We start from the raw sequence: 12,634 nt of genomic DNA, 5'->3' as shown, positions 1-12,634 counted from the left end.
TCCCTCCTAGGACATCTTCGAAGCAGGTGAATGAGAAGGCAGTAAGTAAATGAGTGGATGCTGTGTGGAACCACATTTATTTGTAAACCCCATGTTTGATTTACAAACTGTCAGACATATAATCTGTGGTATTAAAGTGATTCTAGAAGTGAACACAGTGAAATAAAAACAAGAGGATAAGAAATAGGAGAAAAAAGGCAGCCAGGTAGGCTTCCTAAATGAAGGGATACTTGTTTTTAAGCTTTTATTATTCTATATTCTCCAAAAGCATGTGGGGAACTAAACAAATACGTATAACAGTTTATTCTCAAAAAACTCTGTACTAAGACACGGCCATCTGAGTACACCTGTTTCCTAAACCCCTAAATATATCACACATTGAAGTCCCCTCTACCCCATGCAACCACTTAAAGCAAATTACAATAGCCACCTGAGGAAGAGAACCTACTAAAACACTGTTACGTTGGGCTTTTTTTTTTTATTACAAAACTGTAAGTTCAAAGCAAAGAATACAAAAGAACTTTTTAATACAATGTGGATAAGCCTAAAATCTTTCATAAATAAAAATTATGCTTATGAGATCAGAAGATCTCACTGCTATCTATTTATGGAGGCACGGGCTTAAATTTTGCACACTGAAGACATCAAAAATGTCATACAGCCTTAACTTTTATCCCAGTTCAGTCACATGTCCTGAGACTCCTAGAAGGTAACTTAAGTGAGACATACTTATCAACCATGGCCTGAAAAGGAAGTGAAACAACTTCTACAAGAACAGCTGGGATAGAAAGAACACAACAGATTAAAAAGAAATGTATCATGCCTTATACTACCTTAAATTATGCAGTTATTGCTTTTTATGAAGATGAGCAAATATCCCCTTTAAGTGAAATATTTTTAAAACTGAGAGGTTTCTATCAAGAAAGGAGGTTACTTGTCTCAAAGTAGACAATAAAAAATGTCTGCTGTGTTCTCAGCTGATTAATTAAATTTTGTGTATATGAAATTTGACAACGTCTAAAGTGGTCTGAAATATATTTACTTATAAAACTTTTCTATATAATTATAAAATCAGTTGCATGCAAATGCTGAAATTTCTTAAAAATAATTGTTTTCAAATAACTTCAAACAATTTGGAACTCATTTACACATAAATGAAATACTAATTATAAATAATTACCATAAAATATATCCCCTAATAACCCCTAGTAAGATACAATCTATTAGCTTATTTCTGAATTGACTTTTAAAATTATAAACAAATCCTTTTTATCTAAAAATTTGCCTTGTCTTTTTCCCCAATTAGTACAGATAAACTAATTGATTAGTGACCAAATTAAAAATATACTCACTGAAGGCTTATCATGAGAACCCAGATATAAGTAAGAGGCTCTTAGCATGAGAGACTTAAATGTATACAAACTATATAAAGAATTTATCACTGTCTGAGAGTTTTTGAAGCAAATTTCTGGAAGAAAAATAAAGACTTCCTACAGAAAACATATTAAGAGAATTTTTTTTATTGTCTAGGTTTTGTAAACTATGACCACAAAACCTTTCAAAAGGGTCTTAAGTCAGTAACTTTTCCTAGGGGAGGGAGATTCTACAAAGCCAAGTTTCTCTTTCAATTTTATCAATTAGTTAAGACAGTCTAAATTAATTTTTAGTAACAAATTAATTGTATCAATAGAAGACTTTACACAAAGTTTCTGATGTGTGGCAGCATTTCTGACAAACCGAACATCAGAAGGCAACCAAGCAAAGTTCCTCCTGTTTCACATACTCTACCCCGCCCCATTCAACGATGTCTTTCTTTTATTACCTTGGAAGGCAAACCTGGTATTTCTCCTGTGCTTATTTTTATTCTCACAATGCCTGGAAATGAAAGAGCGAAGCCAGGTGACAGTCAGAAACCAAAGACCAACCGCAGCAGGAAATTACTTAAAGTATTTTGTGCCATTTGCCCTCCCTATGCCCAGATCAGCTGCAGGAGCTTTGAAGATCACAGGGTGCAGGCAAGATTCTGAAAGCACATGTACTACACTGCAAGCAAAGTTCACCCTGGGACCCCTACCCCTGCCATTCTTCCCTGACTATTCAGTGCTGGTAAAAACCTAGAGCAAAGAAAGTCACACAAACTCTATGGCTGTATGTCAAATGAGAGGGACAGTTTAAGAATCTCTTAATTCAAAAAAGGAAACAAAAGATTAATGTAATAAAGAGAAATTCCTGTAAATGTGGCTTAAACTAAACATTTTCCAATCATTATGAGAAGTGCTAAGTTTCAACATAAGACTATTCACAAATCCTTCCTTAAGCTCAGAAGCAATAGCACCAAAACAAAGGATATCTATTTGCATAAAGAATACAAACTTCCCGATCTCCTTCTCAGATAACTTAGTCACGAGGGATTCTAATACACTCCTTACACAACATTTTGTGGCACACATATTCGCAAATCACTGGTTTCTGTAGAATGTGAAAAGAAACACTTGCTCTAGCATTCCCACTCTCATACATGCTTATCCTTTCATTGTGATGACCATGCAAAGGTTCTTTACTGGTCAAGTGGGTGTTACCAGTAAGTAAACAGCAATAGCAGAGAAAGATGGAGGAGACAGACACATTTTGCGGTGTGGTCACGGCAAATAGGAATGCTCAGTTAACTCCTTTCTATGCTTGTCTTAGCAACAGGGACTGGACAGGTCAGCAAGGAAAATTGGAATTTTCATAATCAGAAGTTTATTAATATAAGCAACTTCTAAATTTTGAGTGCCTGATCACAGAATTAGTCATATTTATTTAGAACAAGACTGCAATACTATCTTTTGCACAAATCAAACTACCAAGCTAAATAAGTGGAATTTATTTTTACGTAAAATCCTTTATTTTCAAAGATTTCAAAATGTATTTCAGAAACTATCCCTTGTAATTTAAAATCCCCCTATTAACAAGGAATTCATCTACATTAGAAATTTGAGGCTTTCAGTTAATGTGTTGGGGACTGGGCTGGATTATGTTTAACACTTACAGGGATTTTAAATAGAGGCGAGTCTGTGCAGTATGATCCCTGGTCCCTAGAAAGCACTGCCATAAATACAAAAATAATATTTGGTTTTGTTAAGGGAGTTCCTTCATATTTAAAAATGTGACTTGTTTGCTCCTAGAAATGAACTTTAATTAGAAATATTTTATTCTTTTGTACAGTTTCTGTTTACGGTGTTGCAAAGTACAGTTCACCTCAAGGGCTTAAGCTATTACCTAACGATTTCAAGCCCAGAATGAAACATAAAATGGCTCAATCCTCAGCACTCTGGTATCTTCCAAAGATACAAATATCATTCATATTCACTTCCTTTTAGCTTAAGACTCTCAGACTTATTTAAAAGAGAAACTCTACTGCTTTTACAAAGGGAGTTTCTTGCAAAACTTACCAGTGTCCAATTTGAACCAGCCTTACAGAAAGCTGTTCCAGGATAATCAAGAATCATCTTGTAACTCAAAAGTACTTAAGCTTTCCTTCCACAAAAAGGCAACTACAACTCACAAACAGGATACTGGTAATTATCAAAGGTTGATGACCTAGGTTAAGAGGATCTCAGGTCCTATTTTAAATGTGATCAAAATTATTACCATCAGACAAAGGATGCAGAATCTGGTGTTCTCCAATCAGAGGAGGAGATATAAGAGGCCACAGGAAAACAGTCACAATCTCAAATGGCTGGATTTTAGTAGAATTCCGTAAGTAGTCAAGGTTTGTAAGGGCTGCATACTGCTTTTCACCCTTTAGAAATAGCCCCCCAAACCCAATATGAAACTAAGGATCACTAAGATCAAAGATGCACCCAGATGGAATTTACGAATTTACCTTTGTTTTACGGTAGAATGCAAACCTAGAATCTAGAAATTCTAGTGTAACAATGGAAGTAGTTTTACAGGAACACAGTAATCGGTCAAAAGTTGCATTTTTTGCATGTTCACATATGCAGAATGAAGTTTTAAATGTTGAATGGAGTAATTATTTTTTTCTGTTTATTTACAATAAAAAGTAAAAGATTTAGAGTCAACTCAACGAGAAAATGTATAATGAATGTATCATGCAATTATTTTTAGGAACTGTGAGATAACCTTGTAAGTTATTTCCTCCAACTGTCTGATTTAAAAGTTACACATCTTTGCAAGCTTCATTTTCATTACCATGAATATATCAGGAACAGACTGACCCCAACCTGAAGCCAGGTGACAGCTGCTTCAAAAAATCTAATCTGCTTAGAAAGGGAATAAATGAATGATTGCTATTGATTCCCATGACAGCTCTACACAGACCCATTAACTTCCCTGGATTAGTATAGACAGAAGCCAATTAGTTTTATTTCATATGTAAATAGCATCATAAAGAGGTACAGAAAATAATTCACTGGATTGCTCTCTCCTAAAGCACAAGGCACATATTTTGAAAGTCACTTCAAACACAGTTCTTGCTTATGGAGCTCTTGCTTTCTCTTAGGCAGGAATTTTTTAAATAAATTCAAACTCATCCAGCTGTGTATATTCAAGAAATACCAGAAAGTCACAAGGCATAGTAAGTTTCAGCTGTTCTCCTCTCTCCAGTATTATCAATAACACATAATGAGTTAGTTCATACATCATCACAGCTGTGCAGGCCAGAGCTAACTCGGCTAATTTAACTATTCCAGTAGAGTTCAGTCAGGAGCTTGCTCTACTTTAGATAATCCACTCTGCAAGCCATACAGAAAAGAACAGCATATGCTCTTTATTATCACTAATATGCAATTCTCCTTGTCTTCTTTCACAGAGTTCCTGTGAAGTCTTCTAATGGTATTGTCCCTTGGACAGTTTTTAAAAAAACAAAAACAAACTTCTAAGAGCCACCAGCAATCAAAATCACTCAAAACTAATTAGCTAAGGCTATGACAACACTCTAGGCTTAAGCTATAAAATTTAAACTCCTTTTTTATCAATAAGCTTTAATTCTAAAGAGGAGAAAAGAACACTGTCTTCTGAGAAAAATTAACCATGGAGTCAGTTTGCAACTTTCTTCTTCATCCTCCCCCCTTTGCAGGAAATTCAGAATTAGAAATAATCACTGGTCATATTTTCACTGTAGGTGAAATTACCTACAAAATAAGGTCAGCACAGCGCCTCTTCCTTATGGGCGATAATAACTAGAAGACTATCCTGGCACACTTTAAAATGAATGTAATGTGAAAACCAATGGTGATCGCAGTTGCTGAAGGGAGATTTGCACATCCTCCACAATTTCAATTATCCACAACAGTATTCCACACAGTTACTGAGACCCTTTTAAAACTGCTTAGTCCTGCCATTTAATATCATTTTCTACTAAGGATGAGTGCCTAAACTGTCAGAGACTATGTTTTCTTAATGGAAAACACAACATTCGATGTTGTTTTCTTAACTGCTTATCTGGAATTTGGAAATTCTCCAAAGCCCATCCCGTGTGCAAAAGCCTTAGCATCTAAATATGGGGAGTTCATACATACAACTAGTTTCCAGTTGATTTTGCAGATGTACAAAAGGAATGAGAAAGCAAAGTGGAATGGTGTAATTTGGGGTGAAGGCAAAATTGGAAAAGAGTAATTAATTTCATTATAATGAACCAAGCAGGCACTTTTATTACTAAAATCCTGTTTTTACACGTGTTTTTAGTATCTAAGCATCTTGACTAAAGGGTTGGAAGGCACCTGTGAACTTACCTAGCTCAACTTTCCTTCCATTCACTCTTGAGAATAAAATGAACACTGCACAGCTAATTTGGATTAAGTTAGATGTTAAATCCATTTGCAAAAACCAAAGAATTTTATCTACACAGTTTGAAACTATGAACTTTTGTCTCTGCTAGAGACTCAGAACTATGAACTTTCCCCAAGTTCCACACAATGAACTATTATGGGTATAGTATATAATAATGATTTACCAAGTCATATAAACTGCTGAAAACAAGTGGGATAAACAACTGCCATTCATTATTCCTGAATCCAAAGACTGGTTCGACTTGGGCATATACACAGCTGAACACACACTTCCTGGTTATGTGCAATCTGCACAGATAGACCAGCTTTACAGGCCTGACCACAGAGATTAATAGCTTTAGCCAAATAATGTGGTAACCATGTGAACCTGGGCTGCTCCAGCTTGTTTGTGAATCTCTCAGCAAGGCTCAACATGCCGTTATCTGCATCTTGTTGCCAGGAAACACAACATCGCTTTGGAATACAAGGAAAACCAGGTTGCAATGACTACAGGTCAACTTCCCAAAAGCCTAATTTTTGACATTTAGCTATCTACAATCTTATAACATTTCTTACTGTAGTCCACAGAGAACTTCACTTTACTAGTAATTAACTGTTAATACTTTTTGCCATTTTTATCAGGGCAGGACCACTTATAATAATTCACTCATACTTCTCTCAAGTGTCAAATAAACATTAATTTACTTCCTTAAAACTGATCTGGAAATCAAGCACTCACTGCAACTACTTTATAACTGATCCAACAATGAATGCGTATGGGCTTTTATCTATGTCTATTCTTCAGCAAAGAAATTTTACCAAAGGATAAAATACTCAGTGTGCTGCTATCCTAAGAGTTCCTGGATTTTCTGGGAATCAAAATACCTGTCTTGCCTTGCTCAAGGTAACAGAACGTAATGTGTTGGACAATAATCCTGCTAGTTTCTTCCTGAGCAATTCAAACAGATAGAAACTTAATGTACCAAGATGCTGAAGTGCTTAGCAGACTGGAAATTTGCTTTATAAGAGTGAAGTGGGAGGCCACTCTTCTGCACAGTTTTGCAATCTAGAGATGGAAGGATTAGAGTGGCTTTGAAAGTATATAAAATTAATTACCCTTGACATACCAATCAGAATTGCTAGCTCATGGGCAACAGAGATTTTGGACAATACCTTATTAAAAAGATTTTTAAGACAAAATGGAAAACATTTTTCTCTCTTCCAATGCTGGCTAAAAAAAATAAGTCAGAAGTACTTAGCTTTGTTACAGGATCTGAGAATTTTGCTACCCAAGCAAGACAGAATCTTGAATGCATTACATTATCAAGAGAATGCATTTATGATCAGGAAAACGACATTTTTGATATAAGCTTTACTTTTATCCGAAGAGGTCTTCTACATAATAACGCCTTTAAACTTGGGCTTTATATCGTTTCTCATCTTGTTCCATATGTCCCTTTTGAAACACAAGATGCAGAATTCCAGTCTCATGGCAATTAAGTTGCTAAAAAGACACACAGATCTGTGTACTATACAACTGAAATATTCAAAGAAAACCACCTAGCTAATACTAAATGGGAGCAAGAGAAGTTAAACGAAGACCAGGTTACTGTAATGCCAACAACGCTCTGGCACTGTTAGAACACGGAAGGTTAACATCAAAACTAATAGAATTAGACAACATGAAAATGGTTCACTGCCACCATTTGCCTTCTAACTCTCCAGACACTTGGGTAGTGTAACCTGACTTATCTGTGAACAAAGATGACTCTCCACAAAGTTTTTCTCCTGAACTTCTGGGTTAGGATAGTCAGCCTACTATTTTAAGTCCCTTTATACTACAGGAGAAACAACTTAGGAATATAAAGATCAATGCTTATTATACAGCCATTTTTGCACTAGCAACTTTACATGTGGCAAGTATAATTTTCTCCACTTTCAAGTTCATTAAAGAAGAACTGAGATGTGGAAATTTCAGTTCCCTATCAGTGAATAATGCTTGGACATCCATAAAAGAACCAAATTATTTATATACATGTCTTGCCTACAAAAACATGAGAATAACTTTTTTTTATGTAAATGACAAACAAATATGTCCATTAACATAAATTTTCCCTTCACTCATTGTTAAAAGACTCTTTCCGGTTTAAAAAAATACCCTGAGTTGTGGAACAATTTATTTTATCTGTAAGATAAATAGAATAATAAAATTAATGGTAAAAAGCTTTAAGGAAACTAAAAAAGAGATTTAACATGTTTGGGCATGATTCAGAAGTTTGGGAGGTACTTCGGAATCATTCACAGAAAAATTGTTTGGACCATTCAAAATGTAGAGAGGGCCACAAAAATCTCCAAATAATACTATTTTCCTTTAAAAAATAGGAACTACTCAATATACAAAACTTTAAAATTAGATAAATTAGGCATTCGTAATTTATAAGATTCTCCATGGATTTTCTTTCAAAAGCAAGCTCTCCTGTGTGATTAAAATAGTATTTGATTCACAACACTCAATGTATATGCAACTTCTCAGTCACACACATATTGCACAGAGTGACATTTGAATTGTTCAAATCATAAAACCTTCATTGTCTGGTTAGATAAATAGCCTGCATTCAACTGCCATGAAAAATCAGAATAGCATACAGCCAAAAGAATAACAGTAGACAAAAAAAATAAAACCTGTTAGGTTACTACTGAAAGAAACCACCCTACTAAAGCCTCTTTACCTTCTCTATAGGATTTAACAATAGCTTTAAAGTAGTTATAAATACATACCCGTACTTCATTCTCATTCTATCATTCTCTGGGTTACAGTAAAATCTTTCCAAGTGCTCCTGGGAATCATTGGATACACTCTGCCACTTCTGAGTAGTTGTCCTCTTGATCTGCCAATGATACGGCAAGACCGTGTGGTGCTTCAAACAATCCCTGCCATAAATACAAGTGCCTTGCAAAAAGTCCATGCAAATTTCAATTCCGTTCTCTTGGTGAGTGTGGTACTGTAGCTGGTTCACCAGCTCAAACACAAGGTCAAGGGAGGCATCTTCACTTTTGTCCTGAAAGAGCTCGGTACTCAACTTATCACTGGTATCCAAAATGTACTGGATTGTAAAACTGTTGTCTTGGAAAACCCCTGGAACGTAATCCATGACTTTGTCTATGCAGTCAGGACTAGCAGGAACATCACTTGAAACTGGGTGCAAAAGGTCAGGCTGGAAGTGCCCTGCTGTAGAATCTGCCACCGTCCCACTGATGGTTTCTGGTGGAAAGCTATGATCCTGGATTGGAACCACTTGTTCAGGATCATCAGGGGTAGGATGGGCTTCTGGTATCTGGCCCCCAACATTTGTTCCATCAGGAATCAGGACAGACATATTGTCTTCTGCTGGTGGACACGATGGATTGATTTCCAAAGGTTTTTTCACCATAGGTTCATGTAAGCTGCTCCCTTCTGCATTCTGATTTCTAGATCTAAAAACCCCATCAAGTGAGCCAGATTCTAACAAAGTATTTAATATTGGTCTCAAAGACCTCAGGGTTCCGGCTCCCAATCTCTTCTGATCCTTTTTCTTAAAACAAGTCTTCAATGGAGTGATCTTCTCAGAGAGTCTCATTTGGCATGAAAAGTCATCAGGAGGAGAGGGAGGCTGCACTACACAGTCTGGCTCAGGTTCTGTGGTTTCCATTTCCATGATGTGGATTAGCTCCAATTGCTCCTCAGTGTAAAAAATCCTACCAGGAAAGGAAAGAAGATCATTTACAAGCTGACAACAACCGAATCCTATACATTCATCAACGTGTTTTGTTCTAGTCTCTAAGTCCCTGAAATCATTCCTCTTATACTGTATTTCACCTTTACAGGTCAGTTTTAAATTTTACTGAGAAATCAAGGCTCCAAAGCAGCCAAGGTTATTCAAAAGCCCACAACAGATAAAGGTGAAAGAGAGATAGTATCTTCCAATAGGCTCTTGACATTTATTTGTGGACTTAATATATGATTTGTAATTCTGCTGGGGTATGAATTTTTACAGTAAGTCTAGGATGGGGTGGAGGGTGAGGGGTAGAAATAAGTGCCTCTAATGACAGTGGGGAAACCAAATCTCTACAGCTTTGTGGTTCTCTTCACAGTTGTTTAGGTATTGCCTATCTCATGAGGTGACAAAAACTATTTCTTTGTTAAAAAAATAAAGTTTGTCAAACGTAGGAAAAACTGCAAAGTTATTTGCAGTTTTTAATTAATTAATTGTGAGTGAATTTGGGGTGTGAGGATATACTCAGGAAACAGGGGCTCTCAATTGAAATATTATATGGGAGAAAGCCTACTGAAGCATTTCTAGATTCAGAAAGTTCCAATATATTCCCCAAGGATGTTAAGGGTCTACTTTTGCAATCCCCAAACATTACCACTACTGGAGGAAGAATATCAGGGCTTGTTAGTAACAGAAGATACACCAGCAACAACCACTGCACACTGTTTTAGAAACCAAACACAACTTCCTAATACAGAAAGGGGCCTCCTTGTCTTCAGAAAAGTTACATATATGCATTTTTTCAAAAAGACAAATGAAGGCATAGAAAAATAACACAAGAAAAAAAAAAACAAACAAATAAATTTCAGATCCCTAATGAACTACTCAGTGACTAAAAAAGTGCTTTCTTCAAAGAATCAGACCCCTTGAAAGAAACTGGAACTTAAAGTAAAAAGCAAAGAAAACTTTGTAAAATGATGAATGGTGTCTCCTCCACAATCTAGCATTCATTAACTAATTCTGAAAATATTTACTGAGCATTGTGCCAGGTGGTAAAGGGGTGGTGATGAGCAATTAATCTTCTCCCTTGTCCAACAGACTGAAAGAAATCTTTGATGCAAGGGCTCATGACTTCATCAAGTATGCATCCCAGGTACCCAGTACAGTGCCTGGCACAATGCACATAGTGGGTGCTACACAATAATTTTTTGCTGAATTTCTGAAGAAAAAGCACCTATTAAATGCCTAGTTCTGTGAGGCTTTATGGGTCAACAATAGCAACAAAATGATAAAATTGAGTACCCAGAAAAATGAATATTAAAGAACTAATTAGAGAGATTCATAAATGTACATGTGTAAAAAGTGCATAATGATCAAACTCAAAAAAATTAAAAACACAGTATATAGCAAGGTTTTAATGCACACAGTAAGTACAAAAGAAAAGGTAGAAAAAGGAGAGTTCAGTGTGAGCTGGCATTGTTAGGGAAAGCTTCATGAAGAAGGAGGGACTTGACATAAGACATAAATCAACTGGAAAGCAGCCAAACCAGGCGTTATTATTCATCATTTGGTGCTCTTGCCTCAAGGCACAATTGGCACAGATTGTGGTATTCCCTCTTCACCACACCAAACCGGCCTGTGCCTTCCCCCACGCACGCACGCACACACACACACACACACACACCACTCCTATCACACCCAATCAAGGCAAAACAGACGAAACCCAGTTCATTTACATGGGTGCATACACACACGCCACAACTTTTCCTATTTTTGCCCTCTGTCAACCTCAGAAATAAAACCGAGAAAGGGGCAGAGAACTGGAGGAGTGGCTGGAGTGGGGAAGTCACTAGAATCTAGTTCCTCAATTAGTTTGCATAACAGAAAAATAAAGATTGGAAGGACACTTCCTCCAGTCCCCGCTGTAGGCGACCTACCGCTCCACCCTTCACCTCGTGATGCCCCCGGTTCTCGGGCACTCCCGACCCCTCGCACCATCCGGGGAAACTGCCCGCTCCAAACTCAGCACTCCGGCCGGGCGTAGCGCAACGCTCGGGTTCGAGCGACGCCTCCTACCGGCCGCGGCAGTTTGCTCAGCTCGGCCCCCCTCCCCCCCCACCCCGGGCCGCACCAACTCCGCGCAGCGCGGCCCATCCCGTGTGTTCCCGAGCATCCTGCCCCCGCCTGCCCTCACACCCCCGGGCCAGCCTCCTCCCACCCAACGAGAGACTCCCGCCCTGGCTGCCCTCCCTTCCAGAAGCCACTCGCGGCGCCTTCCACAGTTAATTTCTTTCTCTCCTCAACCGACCTTCCCGCGAAGATCGTCCTGCGAGTCTCGGAGGCTCGACCCAAGAAGAGCCGGGGAAACGCGGCGGGCGCTTCTCGGGCCGTCAGGGAGGAAGGCGACGACTTCAAAGTTAAACTGAAAACAGCTTTCAAACTTCTGGGCTGCAGCCGGAACGCGGGTCCGCCGGAAGGCTCCTCTCAGCGGCCGTGCCCTCCCCCTCGAGCTGCGCCCCAGAGCGCGCAGGGTCTGCCCAGCGGGGGCAACCGCACAGACGCACCCCCGAGTCTCCCCGACCCAGTGGGAATGGGGAGACGCCGGCGCCCCAGACTAAACCCTTCAGCGAATTACTCCAATTTATACACCTGCCAGAGGCCCGAAGTGACTAAGAAGTGTAAACCAATACCGTCCTGATACTGACGGGATCCGAGTGAATTCAGTACAAAAAGGCAGTCTAAACATCACTCACCCCAGATCCGTGAGCGCCGGCAGCGAGGCCGGCGACCCCTTCCGCGCCCGCCTTCCCAGAGAGGGTCCCTCAACGGCCCCTCAGAGCCCACCCGGAGCCCTTTACCTGAACGGGCAGCCTGAGAGAACGGACCACAGGAGCCGAGTCGCGGAGCCGCCGGCTTACAGTGCTCGCGCCGGGTGGGGGGAGGGGGGTGTGTGTGGGGATGGGCGTGGGGGACGGACTCGGGCGTCTAGGGGTCGCAGGCCGGAGACGCGGCGAGCGGCGCTCGGGCCATTCCGCCGCCGGGAGCGCAGAAATCCGCGACTGCACTCCCGACCCGGCTCGCTCGCCTGTCACCTCGAGCTCTGCTTTA

The 12,634-nt window shown here is 39.2% G+C and overlaps 1 protein-coding gene across 4 annotated transcripts in view; it reads right to left on the bottom strand.

Moving 5' to 3' along the window:
- The window catches only part of LOC118894180 (TCDD inducible poly(ADP-ribose) polymerase), a 28,251-nt gene extending 15,617 nt beyond the window's left edge, over nt 1-12,634 (bottom strand). The window contains exons 1-2 of one of the 4 annotated variants that reach the window (XM_036850065.1): nt 12,385-12,634; nt 8,553-9,509 (exon numbers count right to left, since the gene is read on the bottom strand). In XM_036850065.1, coding sequence (XP_036705960.1) covers nt 8,553-9,469 — 917 coding nt within the window. In that variant the 5' untranslated portion in view covers nt 9,470-9,509; nt 12,385-12,634. Of the gene's footprint in view, nt 1-8,552; nt 9,510-11,834; nt 11,986-12,279; nt 12,361-12,384 lie in introns of those variants that run through there. The other 3 variants (XM_036850062.1, XM_036850064.1, XM_036850063.1) reach the window with 3 other exon arrangements.

Source organism: Balaenoptera musculus, chromosome 4, assembly GCF_009873245.2.
Source record: "Balaenoptera musculus isolate JJ_BM4_2016_0621 chromosome 4, mBalMus1.pri.v3, whole genome shotgun sequence".
NCBI lineage: Eukaryota > Metazoa > Chordata > Mammalia > Artiodactyla > Balaenopteridae > Balaenoptera > Balaenoptera musculus.
This window is presented reverse-complemented; position numbering and strand designations above follow the sequence as displayed.